The sequence below is a fragment of the Amia ocellicauda genome, chromosome 1 (assembly GCF_036373705.1).
Source record: "Amia ocellicauda isolate fAmiCal2 chromosome 1, fAmiCal2.hap1, whole genome shotgun sequence".
NCBI lineage: Eukaryota > Metazoa > Chordata > Actinopteri > Amiiformes > Amiidae > Amia > Amia ocellicauda.
In genome coordinates this window covers 48,800,675-48,817,899 of record NC_089850.1, presented here as the reverse complement: position 1 = coordinate 48,817,899, position 17,225 = coordinate 48,800,675, and the positions used below count along the sequence as shown (strand labels likewise).

General features: G+C 43.9%; 3 protein-coding genes across 3 annotated transcripts; 2 read left to right on the top strand and 1 right to left on the bottom strand.

Moving 5' to 3' along the window:
- Window positions 1-304: 304 nt before the first annotated feature.
- Window positions 305-1,427, bottom strand: h2ax1 (H2A.X variant histone family member 1). Its single transcript, XM_066707752.1, has one exon. The coding sequence runs from the start codon at window positions 1,331-1,333 to the stop codon at window positions 947-949; it is 387 nt and encodes a 128-aa protein (XP_066563849.1). The 5' UTR covers window positions 1,334-1,427; the 3' UTR covers window positions 305-946.
- A 50-nt stretch (window positions 1,428-1,477) lies between these two features.
- Window positions 1,478-2,244, top strand: hist2h2l (histone 2, H2, like). The gene has a single exon (XM_066707765.1). It carries the CDS (start codon window positions 1,676-1,678, stop codon window positions 2,054-2,056), a length of 381 nt encoding a protein of 126 aa, XP_066563862.1. The 5' UTR covers window positions 1,478-1,675; the 3' UTR covers window positions 2,057-2,244.
- A 3,335-nt stretch (window positions 2,245-5,579) lies between these two features.
- Window positions 5,580-11,438, top strand: LOC136752426 (zona pellucida-like domain-containing protein 1). Its single transcript, XM_066707739.1, has 10 exons — window positions 5,580-5,683; window positions 6,975-7,201; window positions 7,348-7,532; window positions 7,848-7,920; window positions 8,220-8,317; window positions 8,407-8,487; window positions 8,784-8,955; window positions 9,288-9,399; window positions 10,143-10,169; window positions 10,331-11,438. Exons 1-10 carry the CDS (start codon window positions 5,587-5,589, stop codon window positions 10,483-10,485), a joined length of 1,227 nt encoding a protein of 408 aa, XP_066563836.1. The 5' UTR covers window positions 5,580-5,586; the 3' UTR covers window positions 10,486-11,438.
- The last annotated feature ends 5,787 nt before the right edge of the window (window positions 11,439-17,225 follow it).

The following is a 17,225-nucleotide window of genomic DNA, read 5'->3' as shown; positions in this document are numbered from 1 at the left end:
CCTAGTTTCACGGGAGCCTACACATTATGCTTATTTGGGTTAATTTAAGTCCCAAGGCAGCCTCCAACCAGGTCTATTAATAAATATTGGCCACACTGGCTGTGCACCCGGAAGCAGAGCGGCTCGCCTGAGCAGCGCGCATGCGTTTTCGGTCCTTTTTATTCTTTGTACTGTTCATTTAAAATGCAGTCTCAGTCATACCGCCCGGCTCTACTTTTGGTTGAATAAAACAAAATAAACACTTTTTTTTTATTATTAAGCCCTGTAACATTTTACAGAACACTGGGCTTTATTTTTATTTACGAAATAAAAATACAAGTGTAGCTGTCAGATCACAACACAGATGGGGTTTGAACGTCACCACAGTACTAACACAAATTCAGAGCACATTCAAGAAAACAAAAGCCAAACGGTGATTTATGCACGATGGAGAATGAGGAAACTGGCCGTCTGCTTCAAACAGGCTGGCTCACTGGGACTGGGTAGTAAATGGGCCGAATTAAAAACCTCACCATTGCATTGGTCCTTGTTAAGAGATCACATTGCAATTTGCGCAGCATTGTCTCTTTTCGTGTCCTAGGATACACCTCCATTTTGGAAGAAGTCTTTACGGTTCTAGACATGGCAGCCAAAGCTTTATAAAAAGACAAAACCATGTTGCGTTTCGTCCATATTTGTCCAACATATATGGTTGCGTTTCACCGTGGGATGGCGCATTATATATATAGTCCAATTAATGACAAGTCCCACACTGGAAAAGTGATGTAGTGAGGAGTTACACTGGAGTGCCTTAGTGCGCACCAGCCGGCCCAGGTCCCGTCAGGCCCTCGAACGCACTCAACATTGCGCGGAACATTACATAACAATGGACAGAAGCTCTGTAGAGAGGAGTGGGCGGCCCTTAAAAGAGCCTTTGGGTTGGGGTTGTAGTTCGGTGTCCGGGTTTTTATTTGCTCTTGGCCGGCTTCTCGGTCTTCTTGGGCAGCAGCACGGCCTGGATGTTGGGCAGCACGCCGCCCTGCGCGATGGTCACGCCGCCCAGCAGCTTGTTCAGCTCCTCGTCGTTGCGCACGGCGAGCTGCAGGTGCCGGGGGATGATGCGGGTCTTCTTGTTGTCCCGGGCGGCGTTGCCGGCCAGCTCCAGGATCTCGGCGGTCAGGTACTCCAGCACCGCCGCCAGATAGACCGGGGCTCCGGCGCCCACCCGCTCCGCATAGTTTCCTTTACGCAGCAATCTGTGAACACGACCGACTGGGAACTGCAGCCCAGCTCGGGAAGACCGAGATTTGGCCTTCGCACGGGCTTTTCCGCCGGTTTTCCCTCTGCCAGACATTGTTATTAAACAACCAGATTCAACCGTGAATGCACAGCCTTAACTGACACACAATATCCACACTCTTATGTAATACGAAACGGATGTTTTGTTACTTTATAGCCCATGGGTCGATGCGATTGGGCCACAAATGTAGCAAAGTAGTGTCCAATAATAGCGCGTCCTCATGTGACTGACAGCGCAGCGAGGCCCAATCACAGGCTGCGTCACTTGCTCATTCATTTGCATAGCGAGCTTATAAATATAGGGACCAAGGGCGGTGCCTGGCTATTGTTTTTGTTCGCAGATTACTGCTTTTATAGGTGAGAGTCGGGGTAAAGAGGGAAGGGGAGGAAGACGACAATGCCCGAGCCTGCGAAATCTGCCCCAGCGCCCAAAAAGGGATCCAAAAAGGCCGTCACGAAGACGCAGAAGAAGGGGGACAAGAAAAGGAGGAAGACGAGGAAAGAGAGCTATGCCATTTATGTCTACAAGGTGCTGAAGCAGGTGCACCCGGACACCGGCATCTCCTCCAAGGCCATGGGCATCATGAACTCTTTCGTTAACGACATCTTCGAGCGCATCGCCGGCGAGGCCTCCCGCCTGGCGCACTACAACAAGCGCTCCACCATCACCTCCCGGGAGATCCAGACCGCCGTGCGGCTGCTGCTGCCCGGGGAGCTGGCCAAGCACGCCGTGTCCGAGGGCACCAAGGCCGTCACCAAGTACACCAGCTCCAAGTGAACCAGCCGAACTCAACACAAGCAGAGGACTGTGATCCACCCAGCATACATAAATATGAATCTGTATATATAATTACAAGAACTATAGTCCATGCATTAAAACTGGGCACATCTGCAACATAAATACGTATAGGAGTTGTCAGGTTGTTAAATGTTATAACGTTTTTTAAGTAAAAGAAGAAAAAATCTCGTGTGTGTTGTTTTCTTGTGGATTGTAAACTACGCTGAGATATGAGTTACAGAGAGAGTGCGCTGCTTAAATACAGGTGTTTGCGCTTCCAGGTAACGCGCCAGTGGCCCCATTAAGTGTATTTGATCTGCCATTTTATTTGTTCCCATCTGTAGACTTTACTGCAGATTGTATTTTAAGAAATAACACCTTACCATAATACAGAGATACAGCAGTAAATATAACAAAGAAAAGCACAAGATGGCATCCACACTGCAGTTTTACCTCAATTACAAGTACATTCAGACACCCTATGCGAAATTAAAGTGAACACTTGCCATGGGCTCTGTTTCTCAGCTGCACGGAAGCATCCCTACACCTAGTCAGTTTGCCTTGATTTATATAAAGCTTGTGTCTTCCCCCACCCCCTCTCTTCGTTACAGAAGCAGTAAAGCTTTTGTGTGTTTGAAATTGTAATGCATATTATTCTTAAGGTCATAAATAGCAGGATGAGGCTCTTCAAGGGAATGTTAACTGCCAGTCCAGTTCCATGAGCAGGGGTTCCATGAGTTCCACCCAGCAACGTTCATCAAGCATGTTTCAATTACAATCATAATAATAATAATAATACAAAATTCTGTATACATGTAAAAAGTAATGTGTGTGTAAATGTATATGCTCATCTATTGTTTATAGAGTTGTAGCTCACCCTTTATCTGAAACTTATGTTATTTGTTTATTCCTGTGGAGTGGCAGTCAAACGTTTACAAAAACCCTGTCTCAACTCAGTTCGGTCAAACTCCGTTCAATATAAAAATGAATTAATCTTGTTATGTCTGTGTGGGAGTGCGCTAATATATCAGTGTAGTAATCTGTAATGAAGCACTATGCCATGTTGATGTGTCTGCAGTGGAAATAATGCACTGACGGTGTAATGATATTTAATGTGATCAAATATCCTTGAAATTAGGACAGTTCTATCTTTTAAAGGTCAGTTTTCTCCCAGTACTTTATATCAGATAATCTTCCCCTTGGAACAAAGACAAAAGGCTGGGGTGTTATTGCAGCCTCACAGCATGCTGAGTGTTTGTGCCTGTAGAAAGCAATAGAGATCCAAATGTGAGAAGAGACGTATCCATGGAATTAGCACAGAGATCCCAGTGCCTTATACACACGCTCCCGATCTGTCCAGGTTCTGACCTTTTGCAGTTCTCTAAGAGTTCTTGTGGAGAAAATGAAGGCACTGTGAGTGTGGCAGTCCCTGTGTTCTTGACTGTCCTGTCTAAACAGCAGTGCCGACCACAACACAGCCAGACCTCCATTAGTAAATTATAAGGAGCATTATCTTAAAACATTCACAAGCATGGTGTATATATGATACAAGCATTCAGGGATTTCTGAGATTCAGCACTAAGTGAACAATAAAGTATCCAGCATGACCAGAGGCCTCCCTCTGTCCTTTGACCCTCTATGACACAACTGACCATTTGAACTGGAATCAGCTTGGACTTATGTTAGATGGATGTTCTCACAAGCTAATGTAGCTAATGTACTCTTGTGGGGTTTGTTTGCTTGTTTGGTGGCTTGCTTGTCAATTCCAACAATTCCTGGGATTTTGACTGAAAGCAAGTTTACAGCTCACTGGAGTATTTCCGAACAAAGTCAGTCTAATTTGTTTACCTTTGTCTGACAATACTAAATTCATTGTTTGGTGATCAGGGTGCTTAAAGGAACATTATTTCTCATGTCTCCTGTTAAACCAGCTGCATTATTTCAGGTCAGGACAGTGATGGGCGACAGTCAGGAACACAGTGCACATAAGGTCTTCATATATCAGGTGCATATCAGTTCTGGTTCACATCTCCTGGGATTACATGTGAGCCCCACCAGTAATGTAATCGAGTTCTCCAGTTAGGCTCATGCATAAGAGAACAGAGTTGTTGAACTGGGCGTTTCCAGTCTCCCTTTACAGCAGCCAAAGAGAGAGACTTTGATTCTCACAAAGAGTTGTGCCAGGAGAACAATGGAAATGTGATCCAGGATTATGAAATAGTTGTGAAGACAGGGTGGGTGATGTTTTTTTCTTTTCTATTTTTGTGTTGTTGTCGCTGTTGTTTTTTTCCACTTTGGAATTTCTTCTGCAACATGACCAGCATTATCCACAGGGAATCCCTGGTCTGCGTTCACACTGAGTATTCCCTATGAGCCTTTGGGTGTACGGCACAGCCCTCTGTCTCAGGGCTGCATGCCACTCTCTTTCCTACAGTCTCTTCTATAACGGGACGGTCAGACTCCCTTCCCTGCGAGTGGCACTGTCTCCTGGCAACTCAACTATAAAATTAAACGCTTTATATTTCCATGTAGGCTTATTTTATAAACTATCCATATATAGTTTTTCAGAAGTTAGCTGTTGACTCAAGATACACATACACACATAAACATTTCACAGCCTGGATAGATGTATTGCGTTCAATCTACTTAATTATGTCATTATGTTATGACTTCATGATGTCATTACAGACTAAAAACCACCCACCCCCAGGGACTGAGGTTGGTCACTTTGACACAAGATTCAGTTCATTATAGTAAATAAATGTTTTAAAACAAAACGAGATGAAGAGGAAGACGCTAAGTATGCGTAGATAGTGAGACAGGGCATGGGTGTTCATTGGGCAGTGGTGCCTGTGGGGCTCTGCTCGTGTTGCTGTTTTGGCTCGGCCCGCTCTGGCTGCCCCTCATTCTCGCCTTCTCCCTTTTTGTTTCCCACGTCCCCTTTCTTAGCCAATCACCATAAAGGAGGGCAGTATAAAGAGCAGCAATGCAGATAGACTAAGAGAGGAAATAGAGAGAGGGGAAGAGAGAGAAACATAAACTAAAACTAAAACTATAACAGAAGAGAGAGAGAGAAGACTTTGATGTCCTGTACTGCAGCTGTACTCTGAAACCACAAGTGGCTGAAGCCTGTCTGTCTCAGGTATGTCAGAACAAAAACTGCAGTGAAACAAATCAAACTCAAAATATTTTGTATCATCCTGTTGAACTGTTTGTTGAAATGAAACAATTTAGTCTGTGTTTTAGGTTTGGCTCATAGTGGTATGATCTGGGTTTAGTTTTCAGAATAATTATACCAATATGTTCACTAGGATCCTCACTGCTTGATCCTGACAGGCTGTTTATTTTGTCTTTTAGATAATTTGTTAGTACATTATTTGTATTATCATAATCAGATAGTCAGCTGTAGCACTGTCAGGACTGTAAAGAGTAGTGTGTGCGTGTGCATGTGAAGACGTGTGCACAATTCGAGGAGATGTTTCAGGTGCGTCCCTCCATATGCTGGTTTTCTTCCTTGCAGAGTGGCGACTATGTGGCTCCTCCTGCTGGTCCTAAAGTTCATGCTGCTGCTGACCCGCAGCTATGGCCTGTTGGACTGCCAGTCCCACCCAACCTTCCGACAGCCAGGTCAGCACTGCCCCCTCTCTTGCCCTCTGTCTCTCTGTGTAGCACTCGCTCACTCAGCTGGGCTGCACCACATTTCTGTCTTCTTGCTGCTGTCTTGCTTTGTGGTCAAGTAGCCCAGTATGTCAGCATTGGCCTCTACCACAACAAAATAACCTTATTCTAGTAAGCCATACACCGATCAGCCATAACATTATGACCACTGACAGGTGAAGTAAATAACACTGATAATCTCGATATCATGGCACCTGTCAGTGGGTGGGATATATTAGGCAGCAAGTGAACATTTTGTTCTCAAAGTTGATGTGTTAGAAGCAGGAAAAATGGGCAAGCGTGAGGATCTGAGCGACTTTGACAAGGGCCAAATTGTGATGGCTATACGACTGGGTCAGAGCATCTCCAAATCTGCAGCTCTTGTGGGGTATTCCCGGTCTGCAGTGGTCAGTACCTATCAAAAGTGGTCCAAGGAAGGAAAAGCAGTGAACTGGTGACAGGGTCATGGGTGGCCAAGACTCATTGATGCACGTGGGGAGTGAAGGCTGGCCCGTGTGGTCCGATCCAACAGACGAGCTACTGTAGCTCAAATTGTTGAAAAAGTGAATGCTGGTTCTGATAGAAAGGTGTCAGAACACACAGTGCATCGCAGTTTGTTGCGTATGGGGCTGCCTAGCCGCAGACCAGTCAGGGTGCCCATGCTGACCCCTGTCCACTGCCGAAAGCACCTACAATGGGCACGTGAGCATCAGAACTGGACCACGGAGCAATGGAGGAAGGCGGCCTGGTCTGATGAATCACGAGTTCAAGGTGTTGACTTGGCCTCCAAATTCCCCAGATCTCAATCCAATCGAGCATCTGTGGGATGTGCTGGACAAACAAGTCCGATCCATGGAGGTCCCACCTCGCAACTTACAGCACTTAAAGGATCTTCTGCTAACATCTTGGTGCCAGATACCACAGCATACCTTCAGACGTCTAGTGGAGTCCATGCCTCAACGGGTCAGGGCTGTTTTGGCGGCAAATGGGTGGACCTACACAATATTAGGCAGGTGGTCATAATGTTATGGCTGATCGGTGTATACTATACTGTGTAATGGATTTATGGTATCAGCTTGGCTTTGTTTTTATTTCTCCGCCACGCATTATGGTCTGACTGCAAAATGGAAAGCCTGAGTAAGGACAAAGCTGGGTGCTCCCCTGAGCTGCACTGTATGTGTGTGTGTACCCCCTGCTCACTGACCCACACACGGTCCTGCCGCTCTCCCTCACTGCCTATCTCTGCTTCTTCCTCTGCCAGTCAACTCTGACATCACAATGATGTGTGGCACTGAGAAGATGGAGCTGTGCATCCTGCTGTGCCCGATCTACTTCGCTGGCTACAATGAATCACTGATGGCTCTCAACAATCGCCATGACAACAACGAATGCCACGGCACCCCTGATTGGTCTGTGGACCCGCCCACCCTGAAGTTCAATTTCTCCATCAGTGAAAGTGCCGTTTCCATCTGCAACAACAATCTGAAGGTACGGCTGCCTCCCCCCAGGCCACAGCGCCAAGAGGATGATGCATATTATTATTCACAGTGCACAGCAATTATCCTTTTCACTTTCTCTCCATCCCTCTCTCCCTGCCTGGCTCTGTCTTTCTTTCTCACCTATCCCTCTCCAAGATCACTCAGGAGGTGGGCTCAGGCCTATTCTCTGACTTCTCCAGTGTTCAGTCTATCAATATCTCGGGGACGATTAACTCTCTGGACCCCAACGCCGGCACCATCACCTACAGTCAGGAGATGATGTACATGTACTCCTGCCGCTACCCCCTGCAGTACCTCATCAACAACACCCAGATGGGCGTGTGAGTGCCCCGCCCGGCCCGGGTCCATCTCCCCACTCCTAGAACAGAAAAACCCTGTAGGAGGCATAGCTGTGGTGGTGTTAGCGTTGGTCTTGTCTTTTGGAACGAAACTCCTTTTAATGAACACTAATAGAGCAGAGTGATTTGGCATGATTACAAATAAAAAAGAGGCAGATAAGAAATAATTAGTACATATTTAAAGCTTGGCTTAAGTCACCAGATCAATTTATATTAATACTGTTAACTCACTCTGGTGCACTCTCACACTCTTTCACTCACTCTACCCCTCTCTGACTCACTACTCTCTGTTTACAGGTCAGGGGTGAGCATAGCAGTGAAGGACAACAATGGCAGCTTCATCAGCACTCTGAGCATGCACCTGTTTGAGGTAAGGACTGTTCAGTGCTTGGCATATTGCTGCGATTCTCATAATCAGTTCCTTTGGTGGCGATTTTCTGTGAGGTGGGAGGATTAGTGGAAGGGCATTTTATTTCCACAATTGCACAATTATATAAACAAACACACACACAGAGGCTGTTTGAAATCTGCTTGTTCTTCCCTGTTGGAATGGGAACCAGTGCCAGAGTATGATGTGATGTCATCCTTGTGTAAGCAGTTTTTCAGTGGCTTGTGACAGTGGATAAGAAGAGTCTTGTCTCTCCACTCTGTGTGTCTGTGTGTCCTCAGGACCGTTTCTACATACAGAAGCTGGTGGTCCCTGAGTCTGGGCTACAGCTGAAGAAAAGGATCTTTGTACAGGTCAAGGCCACGAACCTGACAGAAAGGTACAGGCAGGGCCAGGGCTGGGGGGAGCATCCCACCAGCGGGTCTGGTTGGTTGCCCCCCCGAGTCCTAACAGCTGTGTGTCCTAAAGGTTCCACGTGCTCCTGGACCGATGCTACGCCACCACCTCTCCCTTTCCCTCGGCCAGCTCCTACTACGACCTCTTCGTGGGGTAAGTCAGTCTGATCTGCCTGTGCTGTGTTCTTACTTCCCTTATGTCGCTTTCTGCTTAGGTTTATGGCATATGTATGTCTATCTGTCTGTTTGTCTATTTATCTCCAGTCAGCAATTCAGAATCCCAAGCAGGCGGTCTTGGTAGTAGCAGATCCTCTGTAGAATTACATTTTTACAAAATAAGAAATACAATGTGACTGAAACCCACACTATACCAAACACGACTACCCTGTGCTCAGGTGTGTCTGTGCCCAGACTCTGCGGTGAGTGAGGCTGTGCTGTGTGTCCTGGCAGGTGCACGCGCGACGGCCAGACAGTCATTGAAATCAACGGAGATAATCAGACCGCGAAGTTCTCCTTCGAGGCATTCCGCTTCGTGGAGCACAAGAATATGACCGTGTCCACCTTCTACCTGCACTGCGCCACACGGCTCTGCGAGAGGTCCACCTGCCAAAGCCTCCGCCCGGTAATGTCTGACGTCCCCTGCCCCCTGCCCCCTGCCCCTTAATGCCCACCACTGCTGAGGCTGTTAGAATGTGAGGGTGTGAAGCAGCAGGAGTCCCATGAAATCACACACACTTTCCACTTTTTGTTATTGTGGTTTAATTCACAGAGCAGGAAATGCATTCTAAACCTATCAAAGATACTTCCTTTATTAATACTTCTACTCCTACTTCTAGTACTGATAAGAACAATAATATAAAAGAACAACTCTGAAGGTCTGTTTTTTTATGTGTGTGAACACTTTGGGTCCTCCTCCCTCCCTCCCTCCCTCCCCCCTCCCCCCTCCCTGTGCAGAACTGCACTAATGGGGCGCGCCGACGCAGGGAGGTGCAGCTGGAGAACCATTCCTCAGTCAGTGACCCCACCACGGTCAGCTCCGGGCCCATTACCACCAAGGTGGATAACGGTGAGAGTGGGTGGCTGGGACTGGGAGGGTGGGGATCAGAGTGGGATTATGACTGGGCAGTGGGGACGCTTAGGGAGTCCTTCTGCATCTGTAACACAAATTCCTGTCTGTTGTCTTTCATTGTGATGTTAAAAGGTTGACTTTCAGGACATTGCCCCAGTGGCGGTTCTAGACCCTTTCAACTTGGGGGGCATGGCTGGGGTCAGTTGAAATATTAGGGGGGACATCAATTTCTCTGTCAAGGGGGGCAGGGGGCGGGTGCTGACTGTGTTTTGTCCACGATGTTAGCGGCAGGGGGGTGCTGTGTTTTGTCTCTGCGATCTTATAGGCATGGGGGGGGGGGGTGCTGATGGTGTATTTAGTCAAGCGATGTTAACAGGGGGGTGATGGTATTTTGTCCGCGATTTTACCTGGTGTGGGAGTTGACAGTGTTGTTCATGGTGCTAGTAAGGGGGGCCACAGGGGGGGCCAGTTCCCCCATGACAGTAAGCTTGGCCCCCCCTGTGGCCCCCCTCAGATGTCGTCGATCAGTTGTCCTTGTCTTGGTGACCCTGCACTGCCTAGTGACTAGTCCATTCAAACACCATCCTTTAGAGTGTCATACTGAAGCAGAGTGGGTTAGAAATGAAGCAGACATTTGAAGGCAAGGGAGTCTTAGTAACCACGCGTACGTCCACTGCCAGACACTGTGATGTGTTGTTCGAGGAATGAACCCTTGACACTTCTCTCATTCTCCCCTGCAGCTGTTGCACCGCTACCATCTCCAAAAGGTAAGAAAATATGTTTTCTACTTGTCTGACGTTTGTTTCATTGTATTTTCTTTTTTTATTTATTTTTTCTTATTTATGTCACTATCACCCAGAAGCAGTGCACGTCTCAGTGGGACAGTAACACTGACTGCGCCGTGTCTCCTGTCTCTCCCCCTGCACAGGCCCAGTCGCATCAATGTCCAACGGCTCTCTGATTGGTGTGGGCGTGGCTGTAGGTCTGATGGGTGTGGTCTGCGTGTCTCTGATCCTCTTCATCTTCCTGCGCATGCGCCTGGGCCTGGCACACGGGACACAGAAGGACAGCGCCGGGAAATGAGGGGGGTTGGAGTTGAGGGGGTAGGTGAGGTGAGAGAGTTGGTCAGGGTAGTGGGTGGTTTTGGGATGTATATGCTGAATGTATGTGCTGACAGGAGGAGGGAGGGGAAGGGGTGGTTAGACAAGGTATTTACTCCATAGCTACTTCAGCATCCAGTTCTGTCCCCAAGAAGAGAAATGGCATAGTTTATACACACTGAGGAATACAACTATCTAGGTTATGTCTTTGTCTTGTGTTTTTGGACACCATTTTAATAGTTCTCATGTAGTTTTTAATGGATTATTTACACCTCGTGATATCTGTTTTCTGCCTGTTAGGAATGTAATATCTCTGTTGGGGGTTGCGAGGCTTTGAAGGGCTTTGTGAGTGTCTCCTGTCCTAATTTCATATAATGGGAAAGGTTCTGGGAAGCTATCCAAAGAGACTGTACCCATTTCCTAAATTGTTATTATTTTACACTTGGGAGAAAACATGAAAAAAAGCAATCTGGAACGTTCATGCCATTAATACAAGGGAGCATTGTGTTGTTGTCCTACATGTTTTGGGATCAAGGGTAGCATCACACTGCTTGATATGCAAACCTGATTGGGCTATAGGTGACACACCTGGCTCCCTCTTGTGCACTATAGGTTTGCCACCAACTCATTAGGCCTTCCAGACCCTATCCCCAAAACATAATCGGCAACACATGGCAAGCAGGGTAAACTAGTGCATTTTATGTATGTAGGGGTAGGAATATCAGTATATTGGAGGCATTCTGATCTCACTTTGTACAAGGGAGGAATGTTCAACCTTAGTTTAAATCTAGTTTCTTTTGAATATAGACTTGTGCAATTCTAGGAGCGTCTCTCTTGATCTGTGAACACTGGCACTGGGGTATTGGCATTAACATGAATGACTGATTACTTTTTAAAGCTATTAAACATTTTGAATAAAACAATAGCTGTGCACGCTTTCGCAATTTTCTTTTCAACTTTATCACACAAAGTAAAGCTTATTATTGTAACTAATTATTCTCCCAGTCAGCCGTGGACAAATCTGTTTGTCAGTCAGAAACTGGTCTTATCTGATAGGCCAATTAAGCGAACTGCTGCAGCCGTGTCACTATTGCACTGCTCTTGTGTGGTGCATGCACAAACAAGCAGCAGGCGTGACAGCTGTGGGTTGTTAATGTAATTGTACGGTGGCCACAGAAAATGGCAGAAAAAGTGGTAAATTCTAAAAAGAAACAAGATGAAACTCCACTGGTGCAGATGTGTTTCTAGATTTCACTGTTAAGGTCGTGTAGCTTATTACAAGTTATTACTGCCTTATTACAAGTTGACAATTTTGGTGCTGAAAATATACTTTATTCATGACAACCGAGACTGCAGCTTACTTGACAACTTTCTGCAATTAATAAAATAGTCAAAATATGTATTGCAGACATCTTTAAATGGATACTTCAGTATTTAATTCTGTGCGTCCAGTTTGAAGGAACTTGAACTCATCATTTGCTGGAAGCAAATGGTCGCAAATTGCTGACTCAAAAGCCAGCTAAGAAAATAACAGATGTAATGCACAGGCGGAGGTTCGGACCGGCACCTCTGTACAGAGCTGCAGCCCCGAGCTGGAGCTCTCAATGTTGACCCACAGCCCTCCCCCGCGCACGGTATACTAAATATTTACTATATTGGCATATACTAATAGCCTATACTAAGTCAGCTATAGGCTACATACAGTCCACTATTATATATAACTTTGTAGTATTCATATCATATTGCACTACAATTCCAGCTGGGTAATTCCTGTAGAGCTTTCAATACCCTATACTTTTAGTTATTTCAAAGTATTTAATAAAACCTTTCAACAGACAATTTGCACACTGGTTATCTTTTTTTTTAATCCATGTACATCAGAGCATTTGCTGCTATTAATAAATTACAAATACGTTGTCAATATCAAAAACAAAAAGGTAAATGTATTTTATATGTAAAAAAACAAAATTGAGTTATGATTAGTTGAGTTTCAAATTTTTGAAACCATCACAATATATGGACATTTTGTTCCACTTAGTACAGAACTATCCATAGTTTGTCTGTGGCCGGAGTAGAGGTGACTAACCTAGTACCATACTTAGTTTCCTCTAGAGGGCAGCAGCAGTAATCACAATGTATTGACATTTTGCAATTAAACCGTGTTTTTACAGACCTGTCACGTTTTATCATGCTTAAAATAGTCTTAAGACAGTAGTTTACATTTATGGTGTACACAGCCATGTGTTCCACCATATTTGCGTGATGTCATACAACCACCACTCTGAGAAGTCAGGGTTGTTCAATTCCGCCCGAGTTTACTTAGAACATAAGAAAGTTTACAAACGAGAGGAGGCCATTCGACCCATCGTGCTCGTTTGGTGTCCATTAATAACTAAGTGATGAGTGAGTTAGAAAGGAGTCATTTACCATCTCAACCATTTCCATTTCTATTTCTGTAGTCCCAACTGGGCTTTCCCAGTTTATGTTTGGGAAGTTGAAATCCCCCATTATAACAGCCACATCCTTGCTACATGCAGTCCTGAGTTTGGTGGCCTGTAACACACTCCTACCGCTAATCCTCCGGATCTTTTGTTCAAAAGTTTCACCCACAAAGATTCTGTTCCATTACTGGGATCTAATTTGAGTCCTTCTGCCTCAATGTCATTTTTCACATATAATGCTATCCCACCACCTCTTCGATTTTGCCTGTCCCTCCTAAACTGTGTGTATCCTTCCAACTTGTTTTCATCCCCATCATTTTCTGTTAGCCATGTTTCTGTCACTCCTACAACATCATAGTCACATGCCAGCACTGTGGTTTCTAGGTCTAACATCTTGTTCCTTATACTCCTGGCATTGAGGTACAAACATTTCAGGACTTTCCTACTAGTAGTTTCCCTTGGTTTTCTTTCCTTAGTGGAACATCTCCCATTGTCAGAGCTCCCTGCCCCCCTGGTCCCTAGTTTAAAAGATTCTCAATTACTCTGCACATATGCTCTCCCAATGCATTAGCCCCCCTTCTGTTTAGATGTAGACCATCCGGTTTGTATAGGTCCCATCTATCCCAGAAGAAAGACCCAACTTCATTAGAAAGTTAAACTTTCTAATCTCTGCCCGTCTCCCTGGCCATGCACGTGGTACCAGAAGTAATTCAGAGCAAACTACCGTGGAGGTTCTGCTTTTCAGTTTCGTTCTTCTTTAAATTTATCTTGGAGAACCTCTGCCCTGCCATCTCCTATGTCATTGGTTCCAATGTGGACCATGACCAGTGGATTCCCCCTGGCTTTGGCCAGTAGCCTGTCTACTAGTTTAGGGAGATCTGCAACCTGAGCACCAGGCAGGCAAGATACCATGCGGGTCTCCTTATCACTAGAACACACTGTGTGATCTACACCTCTTCTTTGGGGGGAGTGGGCACCATGGTGCTCTGGTGCTCAACTGCCCTCCCATCACCCTCTGAGCTGTCACTGTCCCAATTCAGTGTCCAGCAGTTGGAACCTGTTGGGCATTTCTAGCTCTTGGGATGTCCTTTTCTGTGGATATGACCTACTGTAACCCAGCAGTTCTCTACGCTGTCCTGCTCTAAGGTCTCATCTCTCCTAGGTTTTGACAGCAGCTTTAAGTAGCCTCCAATTCACACCTAACTGGCTCCACCTGGAACCGAATTCCTGCTAGTCCTTGACTAAATCGCCTTTCTACAACCTATTTAGTTTAATCAACTCAGCAGCTGAACTGAACTGACTTCAATTAAGGCAAACTACAGACAAGATTAACTTCAATTAAGGCAAAGTTAAAACAAAATGAGGAATGCTAAGACTGGTCTGAAACTAGGAACACAACAAGATGGCTACCTCTCACCTGTACTCTCTTATCTGTGTCTGTCTGTGGCAAATCTGATTTTCTGAGTTGTCTGGAATGCAGCATAAATGTTCAGCCGTCAAGTTCGTTGCAATGGGTATTAAACTTGTGTATTAGTTTAGTACAGAGCTGCATAGTAACCACGGGATCATCCAGTTGGTACGCTGCTTTCATTTGGCTGTTTGTCATTTGTAGTCTTACAATACTATAAACAGTAAATAAAGTCAAATAAATGTGTTAATTTACTGGTAATTGTAAGAAATATGTTTCCACATCCATCCTTATTTATGGACTTTAGGTTGTGCCTGTGCTCTGTTTTCATTTGCACACAGCGTGCCTGCCTCATCACAGCAGATTAAATGTGTTTGGCAAGATAGTTCCAAAAGAAACATTTTTAAACATATTCATCAAAATAATTTTGATTTTTATATATACTAGTAGAGAATACTTAATGTACAAATGTGCTATCCATCCCGCTTTTAACGATTGAAAAGATCTATGAGCCGGCTTTTGAGAGTCAGCTTCCAGCAATAGTGAACACGTGTGACATCATGCATACCTGCCGCCGACATGTTGGAGGACAGGCGAAGTGATTCACAGGTTAATGGTCTTAGTCTACTGTGCACTTACAAATGTGTGTAATTCTGCCTTTCAGCTAACTCATAAATGTAATCAGTGCATGTCCTAGACATTTCTATGTGTAATTATGGAAGTAAAACTTGAGACGTGCTCAAACTCATATTTATTTATGTGAAAAAGCAATTTACCATGTCAAATATTGCAATCAACTGCTCATATCTAGAAATTCAAGTTTCTTTGATTTAAAAATATTATATATATATATATGTCTATCATCATTTTTATTATGCATTCCATGGCTAGGTTTAAACTATTAATTATGTTTTTGTCAGGTTCCAATCTCAATTCAATAAAAAAGTATCTATTAAACTAATTTGTTGCCCTGGATAAGGGCGTCTGCTAAAATATAAATAATAATTATTATTATTTTAATGATTATCATCAGTATTGCTTACATTTTGTGAAGCATTCAGTGTAAATCCGAATGGGCCCGCCCATGTATGCATTCTGCTCAGGATCGGCACTGTTCTCTTAATCATTGATTTGTTTGTTTGTGCATCGTACCGCCATGATCCTGATCATCTTGCCAAATATCCCTTGAAATGATGGTTAACAAATGTGTTTATTCAATAATGAGAAACGTTATCATATTGAACATGATAAAGATCCAAACTAGTTATAATCATCCACATCCAAGGCAAGTTGCAGACAAGCTAAAATAAAAACTAAACAAGTCAACGGTTATTTACAAAAGAAAGCAAGAGTTACAATATAATGTGATAGTGATTTTTGTTTTCACAACTGGTATTCTTTAAGCAATCTTTAATTGAAATGTTTTAATTCTATTCAAAATAAACAGCTGTTTAATATAATGATTCAGTTCGATAAAAACTAAGTACTTTGTCTGATTATCACTTATCATGATTATTGTAAATTTTTCTTAGCATTAGTCACAGATTTAGAAATGCTTTTTCTTTTGAAGCACTATAACTTAATGCAGTCAGGGCAGAAGTTGTCTACCAAGATAAGGAAGTAAGGCATGTATCAGGTTCGCTGTATTGGGCTAAGCTAATAAAACAAAAAAATTCAAATTCTTTCAAACTGGAGCCACAGAATGTAAAAGTTTTCCATGGATTCATAGGACTCTTGACGAGTAAGACATCTGGCTAAAATGCCAAAAACTGAAGTATCCCTTTAATGCAACTCAAAATCAAGTTATATAATATTGCTAATAATCACCCCTTGTTACATAAATACCATAAGATCAGAAACATGTCAGGTGCAGATGAAAGCTAGAATGAGCTCTGTATAATTAGTTTCTCTCGAAGTGCACCAGTTGTGTCTGCATTTTATGTGGAAAATTGAGAAGTTTGAACACATTTTGCTGTAATATACTGAGGACAACCAAATGTCTCTGCTGCACCCTAGTGGAATACTGAAGCCATTACAAGGTTTGGTGTTTTTGTTTAAGGTTTAGATTAACAAAAAACATAAATTTGAAAAATTATATACAGGAAAAGTGTTTCCATTAGCAATCACACTAACATTTTAACTTAGCCATGAAACCTGCAGCAAAAACAAAATCTTTTGCTTTCTCCAAAATACAGGAAACCATAGTCTTTATTTGATTTGGTTAAATGGTTTCATTTGGAACTGCACAGGGGAAAAAAAACAAACAAACAAAATCAATCCTGTCCTCGGACGTCCAGTGCAAAATCCATCTCTTGAAAAAACGTTGTTCGAGTTTTCATAGAAAGGCAAAAACCCACGGACCAGGCAAAACTGCATGAGAATTAAAAATACAGTATTGTACTTCAATGTAGGTGTTACCAGAAAAAACTATGTAATTGAGTTATAAACCACTACACTAAGCCACCTGAAAAATTGCACTTGTGCACAACTGTTCATGTGAGGGAAGTGGGATGCAACCACCATAAGGAACGCTGGAAGCCAAATCAGTGAGGAGACCTTTGCCTTACACCTGATTCCCACACCATTTTAGCAGTTTCTGCCCTTTTTGGCTCATCAACAGTAGGTGCTCTACAGTTTTCTTAAAAGGTTACATCACCCAGTAGGAAACACCAGACAAGAAACTAGAACAAACATTGGGGTTTGACACTTCAGCATCTGTCCTCTGGCTGCACCACTGAAACTAACCTTTCTTGTGCAAAAAACAAATTTGGATATGTCCAGTAATCTACCATATCCCCATTAAAGAAAAACACTTGGAGTGATGAAAAAAAAAAAAAAAAAGTATTCCTTAGGTAATTTGGGTAAATAAATTCA